General features: G+C 35.5%; 1 protein-coding gene across 1 annotated transcript in view; it reads right to left on the bottom strand.

Annotated features, from left to right (window-relative positions):
• Positions 1-23,619, bottom strand: part of KMT2C (lysine methyltransferase 2C) — a 270,207-nt gene that overhangs the window by 185,749 nt on the left and 60,839 nt on the right. The window contains exons 3-5 of the mRNA XM_045289870.1: positions 13,043-13,243; positions 9,747-9,895; positions 7,869-7,978 (exon numbers count right to left, since the gene is read on the bottom strand). Of these exons, the coding sequence (XP_045145805.1) occupies positions 7,869-7,978; positions 9,747-9,895; positions 13,043-13,243 (460 nt within the window). The remainder of the gene's footprint in view (positions 1-7,868; positions 7,979-9,746; positions 9,896-13,042; positions 13,244-23,619) is intronic.

The following is a 23,619-nucleotide window of genomic DNA, read 5'->3' as shown; positions in this document are numbered from 1 at the left end:
GCATCGTGACAAGTCATAATAAGTTCATAGTGAAAAGGGAGTCTGTCCTAGCCGTTTGGATCAATGACAGGCACAAGAAAAACATTCCGTTGGATTCGATAGTCATCTGGGAGAAGGCAAGGCAGCTCTATCAGCGTTTTACAGCAGACAAACCTCAACCAGAATCCTCTTCTGCAACGTTCGTGGATTTTTTTATAGTTTGTTATCTATTCTTCTGTTGATGGGCATATAGGTTATTTCCATTTTTTGCTATTGTGAACAATGCTGTGATGAACATGGGTGTAAGCCACAGGCTCTAATTTGCTAACCCCAAGAGAAGCTTAAAGGGTCCTAGGTAAAAGTCTACAGAATTTAATGTCTTCTAAATTTTATTTAGATGTTTTTTTTCCCCTCTTGTTTTTTCCTGTTCTGCAGACGGCCAGAAACTGAACTCTGCTCCTCAGCCTCTCAGCTGGTCCCTTAAGAACAAACGCTTCAAGGGGAAAGAAAAACTAGTATAGACCCTGCCTCTCTTAAAATCCTTTCCTTTGGATTTGCATTTCCTCAACAGGTCTTACTGTTTTGCTAATTATCTGATGAATTCAAAGATTTTCTTATAAATATTTTTTTTAATTTCCTCATTGTTTACCTAATACAAATAATAATAAAGGTTTGCATAATAAAGCTTTTTCACCTAGTCTCAGTGGGGGAATTTTCTATAGGTAGAGTTGGAAGTAACATTTGCCCTTATTAGATTTCAAGACTTATTATACAGTTATATTAACCACAACAATGTGGTATTTTCACTGGAATACATAAATATACTAATGAATAAAACAGAGACCCTGGATACCATCATCCATACAAAAAGTGAACATTTGCTTTATGACAGACATTTCAGTAAATAATATAGTTAAGAATTGAGTATCCATGAGATAAAATGAAATTGGTATTGTTTATTCTATGCACATTATATTGATTTCAAACTAAACAAACTTCTAAATGTTACAGCAAAACTATATAAATGAACTTTTACTGACATATCTATAAAATATATTTTGTGGGAACACATTTAAAGATATTTTCATTTAAAAATAAATATACATTATCACTGTTGAAAACGGAATCACTGAATCACTTTGAAATGGCATACAACAAATAGTGTTTTTATAGTCCCACAGGATAGAGGCAAATAATTTTACCACTCTCCTTTATAGCCTTCACATATATTTTACACATAGTAAGCTTGTATTATTCTCTGTTCTACTTTACGGTGAAATGAGATCCTTATACAAAATCAAAGAATATTATTAATTTTGTTCTGAAAGTAAGATTTTTTTTAGTAAGCTAATTTCTTTAGACAAAATACATTTAAAAATAAGAAAGATTTAAAATAATTTATGAGTTCTGGAAAAACACTGGAGTCCAGAATAGTCTCACTGAACAGTTCAGACCTTCCAAGTTTAACTTTTTCTGCATAAATACTTATTCTCTGAAAAACTAATTTCCCATTTCCTTTTAGATACCATCCAACTTTGTTCCTACATCAAAATGTGAGGACCAAATTGACAAGGTGATAGGAAAAATTAATTTCTAGGGATGGCTATAACTAATAGTATTCCAAGGTCAAATACTCTTACATTGTCTTGCTCTATTCAAACCTTTCATTTAGCATTCTGGTGAAGTCATTCATAACTCATTTTTAATGTCTTCCCTATATCTTTGCATTTTAGAGAAAAAAAACTAATATAGTTACTGGGTGTACAGGTAAAAAAAGAGTGTAGAAAGGACTCGTCTAACATGTTACTTGGCATTAGTTATCATTATCAGAGATAAAAAGTCAAGACCCCTGATTCCCAAATCCCATTAAAAACCAGTTATACTTTATTCAAAAAGTATTTTAATATCTCAAAATACAAAAATACCCATTGAAATCATAGGCTAGACCTCCTTAACCCTAACCCAGACTCAATAATTCCTGTACACACTCTCCACCTCTTCACTGGCCTTCTTTTTCTTTAACACTCTTCTTTGGAAGTTTTGAGATGGGAAATAGGAGGTCCCCAAAGAAAAGGTCTAAAAGAAGCCATTCTATTAAAAAGTTTGAAAGGCAGAAAGCTTAAAGGGTGCTCTTGTGTAATGGGGAAATACACTTGTAGGAAAGGGGATAACTTGCCCCAACAGACCAGATGCGCCAGCCAGATAGACCCACATTCTTATAAGCTACCACACCCCTCTCAAAGGGATGCTAAAGAGACACATTATCCCTTGAAAGCTACCCTTCAGTTCTGGAGTGTCCTCCTGACTGGATCTATGACCTCCACTAGAGTGGATACTAAAATATTTTCAATCCTCTGATAGTAGAAGACCTCGCAGTGGAATCCACCTTGGAGAACAAGTGCACTCCTGTGCACCCAATTAGCAAAGACCAGCCTATTCTAGGTGAACCTCACCCTTTTCCCAAATTTTAATGAATATCAATACTTATTTGTCCCTTTTGGTTATTTTAGGTGCCAACAAGTTGGTTCTGACCCATAGCGACCTTGTGTACAACAGAATGAAGTACATTCATTTTCCCTTACATGGGACAATTACTATGCGTACGATAAGAATGGTCACTTGGAAGAGATAATGGTTAAAGGTGAATACAACTTCCTTGTTTCCTAACAACACTAACGTGCTTCTCTCTTTTAAATAAACACTTTTGCTTCCATGGAAAATGTTTGGCTTTCTCTGATTATTCTTATTCAGACAAAAGCAAGAGCTCGCCTTTACAGTTTTGGTTGGTAAACAGCACCCCTCACATCCCAACCACATTACAGTTTAATTTGTCAAAAGTACTAGTTAGGAAAATTATCTATAATTCCAACCTTGGTACTTAATCTCAAAGATAAAGTTTTTATATGATTTAATTCAGCACAGCCAAAATAAAACTCATGAAGTTCCTTCATACTCACACTTGAAACAACAAAGACATTTGCAATTTCTACAACTCTCTAATTCATAATGAATCAAAAGTTACCATTTCTATCGTGACAATTCATCTTCATATCTCACACCTAAGTTCATAAACTTACAGTCAGTCACCTTAATTATACAGTAATTCTAAACATATTTGTCTTTCACTAAACCTCTTCTAATAAACTACAAAAAAACTAGATGCATTCAGATCTGTTTGTTTGGTCCTTGTATCAACAAATGCCATTATAAAAATTTCTCAGCTTGAAATGCAAAGCTAAGAAAAGTTTTCATGTCTATATTCCACTTGTTGTTACGTGCCATTGAGTCAGTTTAGAGAGTGGTTTGTCTAGGTTCTTGTCCAAAGTGTAATCTAATGTAAATTACATGTTAAGTATCTAATGTAGTGTGAGCAACCATTCGGATGAAAAGGGAGTTTTCCTATGATGTATTATGCCTCCAAAATAAAAATAGGTATTTTAGCAAGATATTTCAATATACTCTTCTCCTGGCCAGATTCCTGGCCTAGGAATCTCGGCAATCAAGGCTTCAGGTGTCCAACCTATAGATTTCCAACTTGTCATTTTCCCAATAGGCATGTGAGCCAATTCTTTAAAGTAAATTTTACTTTCTCTGACTCCCTCTCTCTATATGAACTTCAAGATAAACGTTGAAATGTCCTGTTTGATGATGATGTACTACACAACTCCTCCAGGATCTGTTATTCTCGGCATAGTACACCAAGAAATTTTTCTGGTTGAAAATGGCCAATGAAGGTATATCAATCTTTATGTGTTCCATTTCATTTTGATAACTTCCAATGGTTCTGGATTCATATTTTGTACCTTCCAAGTTCCAATTATTAATTGATCTTTACAGCTGTTTCTTTTAATTTTGAATCATACCATTTCAGCAAATAAGGTCCTGGAGGCTTTACTCCCATAGGTTTTACTCCAGCCACATCACTATGGTTGAGCCTTACTGTTATTTATTTATATTAAATACTTTTATTGGGGGCTCTTACATCTCTTATCACAATCCATACATTCATCCATCATCATTTTCAAAGCATTTTCTTTCTGCTTGAGCCCTTGTTATCAGCTCATTTTCCCTCTCCCTCCTGAACCCTTGATTAGCTATAGATTATTATTTTCATAGCTTACACCATCCTGTCACCTTCATCCACTTTTCTGTTGCCCGTCCCCCTGGGAGGGGGTTCTAGTTGATCCTTGTGATCCTTTCTCCCCCCGCCTCCCTTAGCCTCATACTTCTAAAAGGTATCTCTTCCGCAGTCATACTTTTAGAGCTCTCCGATCCGCGGGGCTCCTGTTCTGGCACCACCTCTGCCAATGTTCTGCTTCCAGTCATGAAGTTTTCAGTGTCTGACAATGTTTTGATGCTATCCATAAGATTTTCAGTGGTTAATTCTTCATAAGTAGGCAGCCTATCCATTCTTAGTCTGCTCTTAGTATGAAAGTTCTGCTGAAACCTATTCACTTTGGGTCACCCTGTTGGAATTTGAAACACCAGCAATATAGCTTCCAGCATCACAGCAAGACACAAGCCACCACAGTATAACAAACTGAGACTCATAAGTGGTGGCGTAATGATTTATAGCCTTAGAAATCGCCTGGGGCAGTTCTACTCTGTCTGAGAGGGTTACTATGAGTCAGCAATGACAAGAGGGCAGTCAGTGAGTAAGTGAATGAATCTGAAAGTATTGAATCTGTAAATTTTTTAAACGAATGTTTCCAAAACATACTATATTTTAAACATTTTAAATGTAGAGTATTTTTAGCATGTACATGAACATTTTATGACGAATGTCTCCCTTCACCCACTTTTTGTTGTCCATCCCACTGGGAAGGGATTATATGTAGAACATTGTGATCGGCTTCCCCTTTGTCCCCCCACCATCCCCTCATGGTATCACTACTCTCATTATTGGTCCTGAGGAGTTTATCTGCCCTGGATTCCCTGCGTTTCCAGTTCTTATCTGTACCCATGTCAAGTTTTTAATGACAAATTTTTTGACACACTTTCATTGTTTCTGGCAACAAAATATCAACAATAGTTCATATCCTTCATTAATCAGTTAGCATATAAATAACAACAAAAGGAAAACACCCACATATTTTCTATCCAAAAAGGTCAGTGAGGCTTACTTTGTTTTATGACCATTAAGTTATATTACTTCCCTTCTCTATATAATATTCTTCACTTTCACAAAGTAATGCAGAACTACTTCTGAAGTACTTCATGAAAGAAATGGCTCTCACCTATCTATCATAGGTTTGATCTGGCCATCCAAGTGTGTTCAGACTGTAAAATTTACTACAATGCCATCATTTCTCTCTTTCGTTTTAATACACTAATTTCTTAAACAAATACAGGATTCTGATGTTTTGGGTGCTATTTAGTTGGTTCTGACTCATAGCATCTGTACAACAGAATGAAACACTAGGTCCTGGACCATCCTCATAATTGTTCTTATGATTGATTGAGCCATTGTTTCAGCTATTGTATCAATCCATTTTGCCTAGGGCTTTCCTCATTTTTGCTGTTCCTTTACTACTGATCATTCTTGTAAATTAATGGGGTTATTTTTATCATTGTTTATAACAATTGAAAAATGACATGACTTTAGGTCTTTGTCTCAATTACAGTTTTAAAGCCTTTTTATTGTTATTGTTAGATGCTGTCAAGTCTGTTCCGGTTCATAAGGATCCTATGAACAACAGAACAAAATACTACTAGGACGTGCGTCATCCTCATAACCACTGTGATGCTTGAGCTCACTGTTGTAACCACTACGTCAATACATCTCGCCGAGGGGCGTCGTCTTTTTTCTTAACTCTTGATTTTACCAAGCATGATGTCCTTTTCCAAGAACTGATCCCTCTTGATACAGTGCTCAAAGTACATGAGACAAAGTCCACACCATCCTCATGTCCAGGGAAATTTCAAGATGTACTTCTTCCAACATAGATTTGTTTGTTCTTCTGGCAGTCCTGGTTTATCCAATATACCATGACATACCAAAATATAGCAAAAACATAATTCACAGGTAACAGTTGGTACTATCACTTGGGTCACATACATTTTAGTCCTCCAGGACACAACTTAACTTTTATTAACACTCTGAAGAGGTCTCTGCAGCAGATTTGCCTAATACACTGTCACTTGATTTCCTAACGGCTGTTTCTATGAACATTGATTGTGGGTGTGAGTAAAATCCTTGACCACTTCAATGTTTGTTTTAAATTTCTAATGATGCTGCTTATTGCTCTAGTTGTGAGGAATTGTGTTTCATGCTGGAGTGTAGTGCATACTAAAAGTTCTAATCTTTGATCCTCTTCGTGTGCAAAGAAACTACAAGTCTTCTTCATTTTTAGAATGAATATCTCAGGCTGCTAATGAGCCTTCCTCCAATCCTGATGCCTTGCTTTTCTCCACATAATCCACTTTCTTGGATTATTTGCTTAGCAAAAAGACTGATAAGTATAGTGAAATACAACCCTGGTGCACATCTTTTGACTTTACCATGCAGTATATATCCTTGGTCTGTTCAGGACTGTCGTTGGTCTATGTACAGGTTCCTCATGAGCACAATTTATACTCTTCTGGAACTCCCATTCTTTGTAATTCTATCAATAATTTGTTATAATCCATGCAGTTGTATGCTTTTGCTTAGTCAATAAAATACAGTTAAACATCCTTCCCGTATTCACTGCTTTCAGTCAAGATCCATCTGACTTCAGAAATGATAACCCTTGATAACTCTTTCCTCTTCTGAATTGGCTTGAATTTTTAGCAGTTCCTTAACAATGTAATACTGCAACTGCTTAAAAGCCTTAACTATATTCAATTTAGTAATGCCCATATACCCTTTTTGAAGCAATTTCCAATTTTAACATTCCTTTGAAAATTGCTTCCCCCAAAATACTTGGCAAAAAACAAAGGGAATTTATAGATATTAAAGCAATTGCATTCCATATGGTCAATGGTCACTGTTGCATGGTTTTGCTTTATTTTCTTTGAGAGTGAATGAGAGAGAGAGAGTGAGTGAGTGAGTCAGTGAATGAGAGTAAGTGAGTGAGAGAGTGAGTCGGTGAATGAGAGTTCGTGAGAGAGTGAGTGAGAGGGTGATTGAGAGTGAGTGAGAGAATGAGTCAGTGAATCAGTGAATGAGAGTGAGAGAGTGAGTCAGCATAATTTTATTGTTGTTTGCTTTTTTGTGTTTTCTTCAAAATTACATGAAAATCACAGTGAAAACTTTAATAAACGATGACAGACTGTTTGAATGAAATTACTTTGAGATAATGCTAAAAAGATTAATTAAATTGACAATTTGACCCAAAAGAAATAATTTTATCAATTTAGAAATATGAAGCAGAGCTAGTCAATAATGTAAACTAAAGGTCTGTCAAATTGTGCTTCCCTTATTTTAGATCTTCATCAAATCATTTTATCTCAACTAAGAGCCCTATGAATGTACAATGCAATTTAGGAACTATCATTTCTAAAACTTTTAATTTATGATTTTAATGTAAATTATTTATTTTAAAGACTTTACTGAATAGCTTATACTCTCAAAAGTTTGTGCAAACTACTCTTTAATATAAACTAATACATTTATATAGTTAAAATTAAACAATTCTTGCAAGTGAGCCTTTATATTGACTAGAGCAAATATTAAAGAGCCCTGGTATCAAAGTGGTTTAACACATCTGGTAACTGAAATGTTCAGATCTACCAGCTGTTCCATGAGAGAAAGACATGGCAATTTGTTTCTGTCAAAAATTACAGCCTTGTAAATCCTATGAGACAATTATACTCTACCTTAAAAGGTCACTGAGTCAGAATCAATTCAACAGAAAACTACAATACAAAAATTAATTTATGGTTTAAATACATGCTATTCCACTTACTTCTGTGCTCCCTGAGACAACAGCTTTGTCCACATTCACCAATAATGGTTCTTCTATCTGGCACGATCCCAGTGACCACTCCACACAACGGTGATGAGCCCAGCAAGTGCCTAAAATGATAAAAGTGAAAAACAGTAAGCAAATAGGCATTAATAATACAATTATGGAATGCCGTACTTTTGTATTTTGCTTCCTCATACAAATTGGAATACAAATACCATACAACCCAGCAATTCCTCTATTCAGTATATACCCTAAACCAGTGGTTCTCAACCTGTGGGTCACGACCCCTTTTGGGGGGGTGTGTGGGGTGTTGAACAACCCTTTCACAGGGGTCGCCCGATTCATAATAGTAGTAAAACTACAGTTATTAAGTAGCAATGAAAATAATTTGATGGCTGGGGGGGGTCACCGCAACATGAGGAACTATATGAAAGGGTTGTGACATTAGGAAAGTTGAGAACCACTGCCCTAAACAAAGCAAAACAGGTAAGATAAATGCACATCCATGTTCATGGCAGCACTAGTCACAATAGCAAAAAAAAAAAACCAACCTAAAAGGCCATCAGTAGAATAATGATAAAATTTTGAAATATCTTATGACCTGGATGGATTTGGAAGCTACTATTATGCTGAGTGAAATCAGTCAATTACAAAAAGGCAAATATTGTATGAGAACCTTGTTATTTAAAAATAACTTGACTTAAACACAAGTATATATAGTACTTCTATACATATCTATTTTTATACCTATATATATAATTGTTACTTTATTATTCTTTCGTCTTTTTCTTTTCTCTTGCCCCACTATTACCGTTCACCGCTCAGTAGTTCCTCTCGGATACATTTCAATTTATCAAACACGACAAGGAACACTAGTTTGATTGTTACCTATAATGGCTAAAAGGAATGTAAGGGGTGTGAACTGCAGTGAGTAGAAAAACACAGCTTCTGGGGTTACTAGAAAAATCTCAGGTCTAAATTCAAACCTACCAAATAAAACCCTTGCAGTAGAGATCAGAAATCAATGCTTTAACAAGCCTTACAGGTAATTCTGATGTAAGCAAAAATCACTGAATTAGAAAAGAAAGCATTACGAAAGAACAAGTTACCCAAAGCTTCTTTCTTCAACAAGGAAAATCAGTTTGTAGTCATTTTACACTAAAATAGTACAAGATACACTTGATATATTTACAAAGACCATCCAGATGATTATGTAGTAATCTACAGATAACAAAGGCAAATAGATCATACACAATCATTCATTCCCATCTAATCTGTGACAAGAGCAAAATCTATCATTAATAACAGTCCCATCTTTAAATTCTCTATTTGAACTACTGTAGTTCAATCTGTAGTTCTGTAGAATAAAATTTTCTTTAAAATCCTAACAGCACAATATCACATGCATGGGTTACAAAACTGTTGTAATAGGTTACTTACACATCTAAGATCTGTATTTTTAATTTTTTTAAAATTTTTTTTCTAAGATCTGTATTTCACTCTATATTAGATAGACTCAGTTGGCCATTTTCTTTCTCTAAGTTGTCACATATCCTTTAAGAGCCTCTCTTTCCTCATTTGACAGACTATGATATGAATTCTCGACACAAGATAAATGCAACTACTTACAAAATCATTCAGCTCAGTGTTATCACTAACCAGGTGTTACACAAACTGTTGTTGCTAGTGGACCCTCAAGTAGATCCTGACTCATGGACAAACCAGGCACATTTAAACAATGACATTTTTACAATGTGACTATAATAATTTCTAAGTGAAAGGTATTTACTCCTAAGTTGATAATTCACTACAAATAATGAATCCTTATAGAGATCAAGAGGTAATTATTGCTGAAGACCTACTTAATAATCCTACCTGCTGAATCAAATAAGGCCTGGACATCGATGGCATCTGGAAGGCCAACCAGACTGAGTTCATCCCACAATTTGCCAGCCTGATCATCTGTAGCAGTTTGGGTGCTTACACTTACACATGATATTATACTCTGCTGAGGAGATCGTTCTCTGAAAAAATAAAAATAAATAAAGTAGATGTGAAAATGACTTCAAGTAGAAAATAGTTTTCTTTTCTAAAAAACTAAACACAATGTAATGTTGCAACAATTTTAATTTATTAGGCATAAACTGTATAACATAACTCTTGAATCCATCTGTTATTACGCATAGTATAATATAAGACAGGGTTGTTAATATCATGTGAGCAATAACTAGGGAAAAAATTATTTCAAAACCCATGAGGAAATGTTAAAAGTTAGGATTGTACATTTATTTTGCCAATCTATATGTTTAAGGAAAAATAAGACACTTTCATGTTCTATTTAGAAACCAATTGTATCACATAAAATGGATAATCCTTTGGCCTTACATGCTTACAAAGCTGATGAAATCAGAGACTTTAAATTTGCTCTATCTTAAGTGGGGACTAAAATAACAGAAATGGGTTAATTTTATGTAAATAAAGACTAATTCCCAGGAGAAATAAAAACCCACTACAAAATGTGAAAAGAGAGGCAGAGGGAGTAGAACATGTCAGCTATAGCTTTATGGTCCCATCAACGTCAACAAATCTTGACAGAAGTTCTGTGACATGACGTTGGAAGACTGTAACTCACATATTAGAAGTAAAGTGCAAAAACAAAGTAGGTACTAATGGCACAGGGAATAAGCAAGCATAACAGAAATAACTACAGTAAAAAAACAGGTGTTGAATATGGTGTACAAATGGAGAGATTTCAGGCTTTCAACTTTAGGTATTATTTGAGATCATTAAGTAAACAAAGATGATTACTATTGTGTTTAACATAAAATATGGGAAATCAGATGACTGCCACTAAAACTTTAATCTTCTCCTGATATCATAATATGTAACCTCATCATAGTTCTGAATTAAATCACTATTGAATATAGATCATAACTCACTGCACTTCTGTATGCTGGATATTTATCATGATTCCTATTAAGAGAAAATCAGCACAATGACCAGGGTACTAAACATTTTTATACCTGGAATCATTGAAAGAAAAAAAGTATTAACATATTTTAATAAGTACATTAAATATCAAACCATTTAAAATAATCAATAATTATTTTTATGTTCAGCATTAGAAATGCAAAAATAATCACTTTTTAAAAGCTTCAGCATGCTGTGCTAAATTTTAATTCTTGATTTTATATATGCCCACCATAAAAATGAGAACAAATGCTTTCCTATGATATAACTTTCCTTCCTTACAAATATAATCTTTGTTAATAAGTTCTATTATTTTATTGAGGGGGGAGGACGACTAAAACTTCACCTTTAAAACAAATGCTTTATTTTTAACATATTTTTTCTCGATCTGATGGAGTTGAAGGTATAAAAATTAAAGGAATGACTAACTATCCTATTTCTAACTCGTTCCTAACTAGCAGCTTGAGCAAATTCAACCTTCAGAGTAGTTTGTATGTATGAATCATATCATTAAATTGTCAATATCAGTCCTAAAGATGACAGCTGCCAGTTTAACTAAAACATAAATCTCCCAATTTTTAAGTTATAAATAAAAGGAAAGAGGAAATGAAAGCATATTCTTATAGTTATTACAAAAGAGGGAAGCAATTGTTAAACCTTTTCAATTTTGGAAAAAACTGGCTTTATCTTGTTTATAAATTATTAGCAACACATTTGATAATCATTACAATCTAAATAAATTATACAACTAGTTCCAAAATTTTATAAACGCACTTCATTATTAAGACCCATAAATTGACCATCATTACTTAATAACTCTGCATATACTAAGGGGTACATAACCAAAACCAAACCAAACTCATGGCCATCAATCTGCTAACTCATATCAACCCTACAGGGCAGAGTAGAAGTGCCCCTGTTGAGTTTCTGAGACTGGGACTCTTGGAAGAGAAAGCCACAGCTTCCTCTCAGGCATATAGAGACCTTCTTTAAACCAAGGCTCTTTTTATGTAATTATCTGAACCCATAAAAACTTACACTAAAATTTCGCTTTTCTTATAACACTAAAAACTAAACAAAGCCCAAATGTATTTCTTAAAGAGGGTTATAACTAATTGTCATTAATCAAGGCAGCACATAAAGTCCATTAAATTTATTGATGGACACTGTAAGTCTGCTGACTTGTGATATATTTTACGAAGTTGTGAACACTCAATTGACAACCTCCAGCATATCTCTAGGTTTCCTTAAAATATTCCACCTTAAATTCTTGTATAAAAAAAAAATTCTTGTAAAATATTTTATTTCCTGTTAGTTTACTTTCCTACTTCAAGTCTTCAAGCCATTGGGACCAGTGTAATACAAGAGTCGATCAAATGTATACACACAATAATGTTTCAATACTTAAATCTGGATATAGACCAGGTAAGAACTTGAATGATTACATTATCCTCCTTAAGCAGAAAAAAAGTTAGCTGCTAAACTAAACCAATTTTTTGCTTTCTCATCAACTACAGAATTTTCTGCCTTTACACCCAGCAGAGCCAAGTGCACAGTCAGATGACCCGTCGGCAAAATTATAAGCACAGTTCAAAAGAAAAAGAAAAAGATTAAGTTCAGTGAGAGTTTTAGGTAACCACAATATTCCCATGAATACATACCTACATATATGATATAAATACCTTATATATTTTAAATTTTTCTTTAAGAAGGATCTTTGTTAACTTTAGAAAGGGCATTCAATTCAGTTTCTAATAACCTGAAAAAGAACCTTAGTTCACACTGTTTTATAATGAGAACTTCTATAGGCTGATCAACTAGTTCTGAACATGGACCATTAAAAACAAAAGGGCACAAAATGGACATAAGTAGTGAAAAAATATTTCTAGTTTGGTTACTGTGTTACAAACGCAAATTTATTCCAGAGAATGTTCTTTCCATGTATGAATTAATTCCAAGCTCTTTAAATTTTTCTTTCAAAACTTATACACATGGATTTTGTTAACATAAACATTTTTTAATAAAAATAAAAGTTGAGGAAAAGGATATTTTTGGATTGTTGATTCTTACATTATCCTGTGCATATTAAAAACCATAACTGTTTAACAGTTACTCTAGCTATGTATCTATAAGCAGTCTCATAAAAATAAACCATATATACATTTATCTCTGCCCAACAATTAAAATTCAAAATGGCTTACTTTCTCTGTCCTCTTTGTTTCCGTGGTGCTGAGTTTTGTATTTTCTCACAGGTTCCATTGCCGTTGTCATCAATGGCCTTCTTGATAGAAGGGTGCTTTTTCCGTGGCAAGATAAATCCAGGAGTTACTCTGAATTGTTTTAGGTCTCCTTGTCCTAAGGAACTTTTTTCACCACAGTAACAAAAAGCGCAAAGTTGTTCACTGGCAAAAAAAAAAAAAAAAGGAAATGTTAGTTGACAAAGGAGGAGAAAAGTGGCTTTACTTAATTACTTTAAATGACAGGTAATGAGAGAAACTTGTGCTTTAAAAAAATGTGAGTATAAAATATGTCTTTAGTACCAGACAAATTTTTCAATATACACTCCAGTATATTCAGTGATTATATCATAAGGACAATTAAGCTTAATGAACATTATATACTTTCAATTCTAATTTTCCACAACATGATCTTTCTTTTAAAAAGTAAATATATCAAAGTAAAAAATTATTCTTCGATACTATTCCAGCATGATGGCAGACTAGACAGATAGGCTACACAGACCCTTTATAACAAAGATACACAGATCAAATGAAGCAGATACAGATGATAATCCAACCCTGAATTTCAGAAACAGAGGCCAGAGAAGTGTATCAAATATTGAGCAGGAGAAGCAGCTAAACAAATGCAGCAAACAAAGAGATAAGAAAAAATGCATTGTCAACTGGCCTGACAGTTGACAGTTCTGAACTTTTGCAAGCAGTGCTCCAATTGGAGCGCAGACCTCTTATTAAATAAACTCACCAAAGACGACATAAATGCCCACCCGGGTGCTGGCCACCAGGAAGATGCCATTTACCCCTTGTTCCGCACCTTCCCCCTGACCTAAATGTGCAATTCCACTTTTCTTCTCTCTCTTACTTACACACACACACACACACCACTTCTGAAAGGATAAGTTCTCCAAAAAATCATATCATTGTGAATGAGGGGGAGTGCGGAGTGGAGACCGAAAGCCCATCTGTAGGCAACTGGACACCCCTTACAGTGGGGTCACAGGGAGACGAGCCAGTCAGGGTGCAGTGCAGCAATGATGAAACACACAATTTTCCTCTAGTTCTCAAATGCTTCCACCCCCCCCACTATCATGATCCCAATTTTACCTTACAAATCTGGCTAGACTAGAGGATGTACACTGGTACAGATAGGAACTGGAAACACAGGGAATCCAGGGTGGATGATCCCTTCAGAACTAGTGGTGAGAGCAGCGATATCGGGAGGGTGGAGGGAAGGTAGAGTTGAGATGGGGAACCAATCACAAGAATCACCAATCACAACCACCTCCCCCTTGGGGGACGGACAACAGAAAAGTGGGTGAAGGGAGACGTCAGACAGTGTAAGACATGACAAAATAATAATAATTTATAAATTATCAAGGGCTCATAAGGGAGGAGGGTTGGGGAGGGAGGGGAAAAATAAGGAGCTGATACCAAGGGCTCAAGTAGACAGCAAATGTTTTGAGAATAATGATGGCAACAAATGTACAAATGTGCTTGACACAAAGATGTATGTACGGACTGTGATAAGAGTTGTACGAACCCCCAATAAAATGATTTTTTTTTTAAAGTAAAGAAAGAGTGAGTTCTCTGTATCTTCAAGCCAGCAGACACACTGCCCACAATCATCCACCGGGCTGGCAGAAACCCCTTCTATGACCAAGTGAACTGCACCCAACACCTATACTTACCCCTGATTAGAAGAAACCTATTCTGTGACAGGTGGTCCTAACTCTTCTCACCTTACTCCTGTGGCCTTCTCATCCAGCAGAAAAACCAAACACTTAGTTACCTCACCCACTCCCTAAAGTTTCCTCCTTTATTTCTTTTATTCTGGTCCTCTATTTTTATTTTCATTTTCCATTTTTCTCTTCTATGCTCGTTTTCCATTTTCTTTCTCCACTCCCTAGTTTTCATTCTTTTTGATTCTTTTTGTTTCTATTTGTTGGTTTTGCCCCCTCTACTTCTCATTCTTTCTTATTTACTAGTTTCACTTTTCCTTGTGGTTTCTAAATACTATTTGGTTGCTGTTGGTTCTGCTTGTTGGGGGATACTGAAATGATTGCCCAGCACCTTCTGCAGTCCTACCACTGCATGAGAGCCAGTAATCAATCATGCATTAATCCAACCCATCTTCAACCACTACACGAACAGCAAACAAAGAACTGCACAAAAACCTCAACCTGTATCATAACCATCAGAAAAAGCAGCACCTAACTTCTACCAATACGTGAGCAGAGTCTCACACCAATCCTGATCACTCAAATATATCAAAGTAGAATAAATAAATAGAAGACCAGTGCAAAACACATCAACATGCAATCACCAGTGTCAGAGATAACACAACTCAGTTCACAAAAAGACAAAGTAAAAAAAAAAAGACAAAGTGACTCAAATATGTGACCAAAACCCAGAGCAAGAATCATCCAAAGGAAAAATGGCACTCTACGTACTTGATAAGGTTTAGTGGCTTGTGGCAAAAATTAAGGAAAACAAACACAAAAGCAAGAAAACATACAAAATGTTGGAAGAATTCTGAAAAATATGACAAGAACAAATTGAAAAAATAAGTGAAAATGAGAAATTAAAAAAAAACAGCATTTTTCAAAACTAATCTACTAAATTAACAATAGGAAACAAAAGGGTGGGGAGAACTGGTAATTATGTGGAAGAAATCCATCAAGGATAATTTATGTGTAACTGAATTTCAGAAAAAGAGACAAAAAGAAATATAGTCCAGATAAAAGTATCAAAGATTTGTTGGCAGAAAATTTCGCTAAAATGAAAGATATCAATGGGATAGACTCAAAAAATAAAAATAACCAAGACATAGCATAATAAGAATTTCCAAAACCAAATAGAAGGAAAGAATCCTGAAAAGAGGTCAAGAAAAATGAAGTCACCTACAAAGGAAAACCAGTATGATTATTCCTCTAATTTCTGATACATTATATAAGAACATAATGAAGGGGATCCAAAAAGTTCATAGAAAATTTCCATTTTCTTTTAATTTTGCTTTTCCACAACTTTTCAGAGGCCTCTTGTAATTAAAATTTGAGAAAACTAGCCTAATAAAAATATGCCCACTGAAACTGTCCCTCAAAAAAGATGACATAATAAAACAAGTGAGTTTGTAAAAACCAGTCAAATACTGAACCAAATACCAAAAGGTATGGGCAGAGAATCACAAACAGCAAACAGGAATCTGAGATTAACACCCAAGAAAACATCACCCAAAAGCCAATCCACATACAGAAATGCCTTAATGTTGTAGTGGGTTATTATTTGGGCTGCTAACTACATGATCAGCAGTTTAAAATCACCAGCCAGTCCAAAGGAGAAAGATAAGGCTTTCCACTCCCCTAAGACATACCAGTCTTGGAAACGCATAGGGGGACAATTCTGGAAAAGTAACCTACACCTACAAGACTAATAATAAGAAACCAAAGAGATATATATCAATTTTTAAATCAAATACTTTTAATGAGGGCTCTTACATCTCTTACCACAATTCATACATTCATCCACTTTGTCAAGCACATTTGCACATAGGCTGCCATCATAATTTTCAAAGCATTCTCTTCCCACTTGAGCCCCGGATATCAGCTCCCCATTTGAGATGTCAAATTTTAAACTAATACAACTACATATATTAAAACAATGAAAATGCAGTTATCAAATTTCCAAGTGGACAGAAAGGAAGTCACAACGGCTTCAAGAGAAAACAAAATTGTTTAAGACTAGGTAGAAAAAGATAAATTATAGGGTAATCCTGATACAAAAGCCAGGCAAAGATTCACTAAAAAAGAAAATTATAAACATATATCCCTCATGAATACAAATTTTAAAAATTCTCAACAAAACCCAAACCAATATAACTTTAACAAGATATCAAAAATACACCATAATCAAATGAGTTATATCACATATGGAAAGATGGTTCAACATTAGAAAAACAATCCATATGACCCACCACAATATATAAAAGAACTGATTTTAACACGGTTTTAACACATGACACAGAAAAGGCATTGCCAAAAATCACTATCATTCCTGATAAAAATGCTCACTGAAATAAAAACAAAAGTGAAAGTTCCCCAAAATAGCTAAGGGCATATAAACTAAATTAGTAGCCAATATTAGTCTCAACAGAGAGACTGATGGCATTCCCTTTGTGAATGGGAACCAGACAAGGATGTCCTTTATCACCATTCCCATTCAATAGTTTACTGGAAGCCTTAGCCAGAGTAATATAGTAAGAAAGAGAAATTAAAAGCACCCAGACAGACAAGTAAAAAATGAAAATATCTCTATTTAACGATAATACGAATCCCCTCCCAGGAAGACGGACAACAAAAAGTGAGTGAAGGGAGAAATCGGCCAGTGTAAGACATGAAAAAATAATAATTCATAAATTATCAAGGGTTCATGGGGGGAGGGAATGAGGAGCTGATACCAAGGGCTCAAGTAGAAGAAAAATATTTTGAAAATGATGACGGCAACAAATGTACAAGTGTGCTCGACCCAATGGATGTATGTACGGACTGTGATAAGAGCTGGATGAGCCCCAATAAAATCATTTTTTTAAAAAGGTAATAAGATCATATACATAGAAAATTCCAAAGATTCAACAAGAAAACTACTAGACCTAACTGAAAGATTAAGCATAGTGGCAGGATAAAATATTAACATGCAAAAATCCACTTGATTGCTTTACACTGTAGAGAAAATCAGGAATACCATCTAAAATAGCAAATCAAAAGATAAAATATTTAGTGACAAATCTAACTCTTGTTGTTAGGTCTTATCCACTCAGTACAGAAACTTAGTAAACTTATGTACAATAGTACAAAACACAGCCCACTCTTGAAATTGTTTTTATGTTTGACTCTGTTGTTGACAATATTCTGTTGCTAATTCTATTGCTATGCTGGTAATAACATAATCAAGAGGAACGATGTGGTATTCACTGTCAAAAACGAAATTGCAAAATCAATTATGAAGTAATCAATTATGAAGTACAATGCTGTCTGTGATAGGATAATATCTATCTACCTTCATAAAACCATTACTTAAATCAACGCAATAACCATTGATCAAGAAAGTAAAATATTATACCAACAATGTTAATTGGAAATTGATAAAACATGCAATCAAGATCCATTGATAATTATTGATGACTGGAATGCAAAAGTTAGAAACGAGGAAGGAATGGTGGTTAGAAAATATGGATTTGGAAATAGAAACAAAACTGGAGGTTGCATGATAGAATTTTGCAAAATCAACACTTGTTCATAGCAAATACCTTTCTTCAACAACATGAAAAGCGACTATATACACGGACTTCCCCAGATTGACTACAAAGAAATCAAATTGATTCAATCTGGAAAAAGAGAAAATTGAAAAGCTCAAAATCAGCAGCTAAAACTAGGCCAGGGGCTGACTCTGGAACAGATCATCGACTGTTTATATCTAAGTTCACGATAAAGCTGAAGAAAATTAAAACAAGTCCATTACAGCCAAAATACAACCTTGAGTACATCTTACCAGGATGACAAAAGCATCTCAAGAATAGATTTGACACCCTGAACACTAATGACAGAAGACCTGATGAACTCTGGGAGGGCATCAAGAACATCATTCATGAAGGAAGCAAAGGGTCATTAAAAGGACAGAGAAGGGGGGGGAAATCAAAGTATGTATCAAGAATGAAACTTGCTCTTAAGCATAGATTAGCTAAAGCAAATAGAAGAAGAAATGATTAAGTTAAAAGAGCTGAATAGACAAACAAAGCCAAATATTATAAGGAAATGTGCAAAGCATAAAATTATTAAACCAAAAGGGAAGAGCACACTCAACATATCTTAAACTGAAAGAACTCAAGAAAAAAGTCAAGCCTTGAGTTGCAATACTGAAAGATTCTATTGGAAAAATATTGAATTATACAGGAAGCATTAAAAAGAAAAGATAGAAAGAATACACAGTCACTGTATCAAAATGAACTAGTGGACATTCCACCATTTCAAGACGTAGCTTAGGACTAAGAACCAACGGTGCTGAAGGAAGAAAGTCAAGCTACACTGAAAGCATTAGCCAAAAACAAGGTTCCATAATCAATGCTCATGGAAGCATCAGTCAAGAGATCAAAAGATGCAATGCATTGGGTAAATTTACTGGGCTCAAATACAGGACCAATTTTGAGGATTGGGCTTGACCAGGCAAGTGTTTCGTTCTGTTGTGCACAGAGTTGCTATGGGGTTGGAACCAACTTGATGGTACTTAACATTAACAACATACTCATGAGCAGTCAGTAAAATGTCTCAAATATCTTTTTTCTTCACAATATATTTAGTGCTGCGGTATGCCACTATATATTTTGTGCAGTATCTATTCCATAGACTTTACATATACTCTTACCAGTCATCAGAAAGTATAGTTGTGGTCTTCTGAGGTCACAACCTTCACTTTCATAGTTAAATTCACATTGGGCTTTTCTTAGTTATCTTTGGCTTATGAAGTTGTCTTTTAAGTTTTTCCAATAAATTTTAAATATCAACATAAATTATGTTGCCAGTTAGTGTTGTGGCACATGCCTTTACCCACTGTGAACATCATAGCACAGGCTGAGAATAATTCAATTTTAATAAATTTGCTACTATCTGAGGTTAAAAAACTGCAATAATACAGAACATCTAGGATAGTCCATGGGCTTCACCAGGTGCTTACAAGAAAAATTACAACCATGGTGAGAAGTTCTGGGGACAGCATTGATATTAGTAAGACACAAACTTTTCCATTCAGATCTTTCTTCCCCATGTTCCTTAAAGAGCAAACATCCTTAGATTGGTGAGGGCAGTGCAGCAAAAACAGTAAGCCTGCAATGGTAAAGACCTATTGCAGATGGAAGTACAGAACAGGGGAGAAATGAAAAACAGACACAAAAACCTTTAACCCTAAAGGAGGAACAAGAATAAGACTGACCAGGACTCTGACAATCACAGAACAATGGCAGGACCACTGAGAATGCCCAACCCTAATATCCAGGACACATGCCTACAAAAGACTAAACTTGTATCAGACCAACAAGACATATCCCTGCCAATCAACTTTCCCACAGCTCAAATTAAAGTTAACAAGTTGGAAAATTAACAAGAGCATAAAGAGAGTCTCTCTAAAAGCACAAGTGCAAAAGATCTAAAGCTGAAGGTGGAGGAGACACTGAGAAAAACTTTCTAAAAACTAGCACATCTTAGTTATCTACTGCTGTTATTATATATCACAGTGAACAGAATTTAACAAACAGAAATTTATTGTCTCACAATTTCAGAGGCTAGAATCTGAATTCAGAGTGCCAAGCCTAGGGAAAGACTTTCTCAGCTCCGAAGGAAGTTCTGATCTCTTTTCAAAATTGGTAGCCAGGCAGCTCTTGGAGATCCTGGCATCAATATTCCTTGGGACTTAGAGGTTCTCATCAAAGGGACCCTGGGTCCAAAGGATACACTTAGCTCCCAGCTCTTCTTTATTGGTGGAAGTCAGGTCCCTCATCTCTGTTCATGCATCTATCATCTTATCTCTTCAAAGGTAAACGATGATGCAAGCCACACTCCAGAGAAACTCACCTTAAAACTGGACCAAGACAGTGACCTGACTAGGGGTGTCCCACCCTCCCCTAACCCCCCCCCTCAACTGATCGGCAGATCATGTAAAAGTTTATTACGTCACTGTCTAAATGTAAAAGCACTAACAATACTGGTACAGCCAAGGTGACATATATTTGCGGGAAATATAATTCAATCCATGATACAGTTCAGTTCTAAACACAAGATGCACATGAAGAATAAAGGGCACTGTGAGCAAGCACAGCAATAACAAAACCCAAACACAGCTCAACTTCTGGCGATTGTTGTTTGATGCCATTTAGTCGTTTCTGCCCACAGCAACCCTACACACAACAGATTGAAACACTGTCTGGTGAGCCAGTCAGGGTGCAGTACAGCACCAATGAAACACACAACTTTCCTCTAGTTCTTTAATGCTTCCTTCACCCCACTATCATGACCTCCATTCTACCTTATAAATCAAATTAGACCAGAACATGCACACTGCTACAGATAAGAGCCCAAAACACAGGGAATCCAGAATAGAAAAACCCATCAGGGCCAACAATGAGAGTAGAGATACCAGGAGGATTAGGGGAGGATGGGGGGAGAAGGGGGAATTGATCACAAGGATCAACCTATAACCCCCTCCCCCAGGGGGACGAACAATGGAAAAGTGGGTGAAGCGACAGAGGATGATTAAAATATGAAAATAATAATAATCTATAACTTATCAAGGGTTCAGGAGGGAAGGCGAGTGGGGGAGGGAGGGAGAAAAAATGATATCAAGGGCTCAAGTAGAAAGAAAATGCTTTGAAAATAACGATGGCAGCATACGTGCAAATATTCTTGACACACAGGATGAATGTATGGATTGTGATAAGTGATGTAAGAGTCCCCAATAAAAGTATTTAATTTTTAAAAAAAGAAAACAGAAACACCATCCAGTTCTGCACCAGCCTCACAATGGTTCTATGCTGGAGTCTTTCGCGGCAGCCACTCGGTCAATCCGTCTAGTTTGAGGCCTTCCTCTTTTTTGCTCTCCCTTCACTTAATCAAGCAGGATGTTTCTCCAAGGACTGGTCTTTCCTGACAGCATGTCCAACGGATGTAAGAGGAAGTCTCACAATCTTTGCCTTTAAGGAAAACTCTGGTCATACTTCTTCTAAGACAATCCTTTCAGCAGTCCATGGTATTTTCAAGATTACTCACCAGCAACACAATTCAAATACATCATATCTTATTTTGTCTTCCGTATTCAATGTCCAACGTTTACAAGGAGCCAACTGAAAATATCATGGCTTGGGTCAGGCACACCTTAATCCTAAAAGTAACATCCTTGCTTTTCAATACTCTAAAGAAAGTCCCCTGCAGCAAATTTACCCAAAGCAATACATCTTTTTGTCTCTTGACACTGCTTCCATGAACACTGATTATGGATCCACACAACACGAAATCCTTTGCAATTTCAAGGTTTTCCCTTTTCAGTGTGATGTTAACAATTGTCCAATTGTGAGGATTTTGGTATTCTTTATAAATGTAATCAAAGTTGCAATCTTTGATCTTCGTCAGCAAGTGTTTCAAGTCCTCACTTTCAGCAAGCAAGGTTGTGTCATCTGCATACCACACATTTGTTAATAAGCCTTCCTCTAATCCTGATGCCTCAATCATCTTCACATAATCGACCTTCTCTGATTATTGATTTGCTCAGCATGCAAATTGAGTAAGTATGGTCAGAGGAATACAATCCTGACACACCTTTCTTGATTTTAAACCATACAGTATTCCCTTGTTCTGGACACACAACTTTGACACATGAACACAATAAAGTATTGGAATTACCATTCTTCTCAAGGCTAGTCATTATTTTGTTATGAGTCACAGGGTTGGATGCCTTGACATAATCAGTAAAACACAAGTAAACATCTTTCTGATTATTTTCTGCTTTCAGTCAAGATCAAACTGACATCAGCATTTATATCCTCACTTGTTCCACAACCTCTTCTTAATCTGACCTGAACCTCTGGCAGTCCCCTGTCAATGTACTACCACAACTGTTAATAGATGATCTTCACCAAAATCTTATTGGCATGTGATATTAATGATATTATTCTATAATTTGAGCATTCTGTTGAGTCACCTACCTTTCCATGAAATGGGTACAAATAAGGATCTCTTCCAGTCAGTTGGCCAAACAGCTGTCTTCCAAATTTCTTGGCATAGACAAGTGTTTCCAGAGCTTCATTAACTTACTGAGACATTTCAATCGGTAGTGCATCAATTCCTGGAGCTTTGTCTTGGCTAATGCTTTCAGTGAAGCTTGAAATTCTTCCTTCAGCACCACTAGCTCTTGCTCATACGCTATCTCCAGAATAGGTGAATGTCAACTAGTTCTTTTTGGTACAGTGAATGTGTATTTTTTTTCATGAACTTTTGATGCTTCTGGCATCATTCAATATTTTGCCCAGAGAATCTTTCACTATTGTAACTTGAAACTTGACATTTTTCTTGAGTATTTTTCAGTTAAAGATATGCTGAATGCCTTCTTCTTTTCTAACTCTTGATCTTTGCACATTTCACTATCATATTTGGCTTTGTCTTCTTGAGCTCCCCTTTAAAGTTTTCCATGACTTCATATTTCCTCTGACTAGTTTGAATCAATACCTCAAAATAAAGGCCACAAATAGTCAAAGCATGCTCATTTTGAAGTTTAAAATCTATGCACCTCAATATGTACTATTGTTTCACAAAAGATTGTGGCTTTCAACAAAAAATTATGGGACATGCAGAATTATCTCTGGAAATTTGTGAAATATTCAGTTAAATACATAAAATCTGTGAAAGATAAAACATGTGAAGGCATAAAATTGTCAGAAAAATAAAACTCAAGTATTTTCTACTAAAACAATTCACAAAAAAAGTGACCATACAGAACAAAAAATCTTA

This window comes from Echinops telfairi, unplaced genomic scaffold (genome assembly GCF_000313985.2).
Source record: "Echinops telfairi isolate 266 unplaced genomic scaffold, ASM31398v2 ScPeMD7_31;HRSCAF=116, whole genome shotgun sequence".
NCBI lineage: Eukaryota > Metazoa > Chordata > Mammalia > Afrosoricida > Tenrecidae > Echinops > Echinops telfairi.
This window is presented reverse-complemented; position numbering and strand designations above follow the sequence as displayed.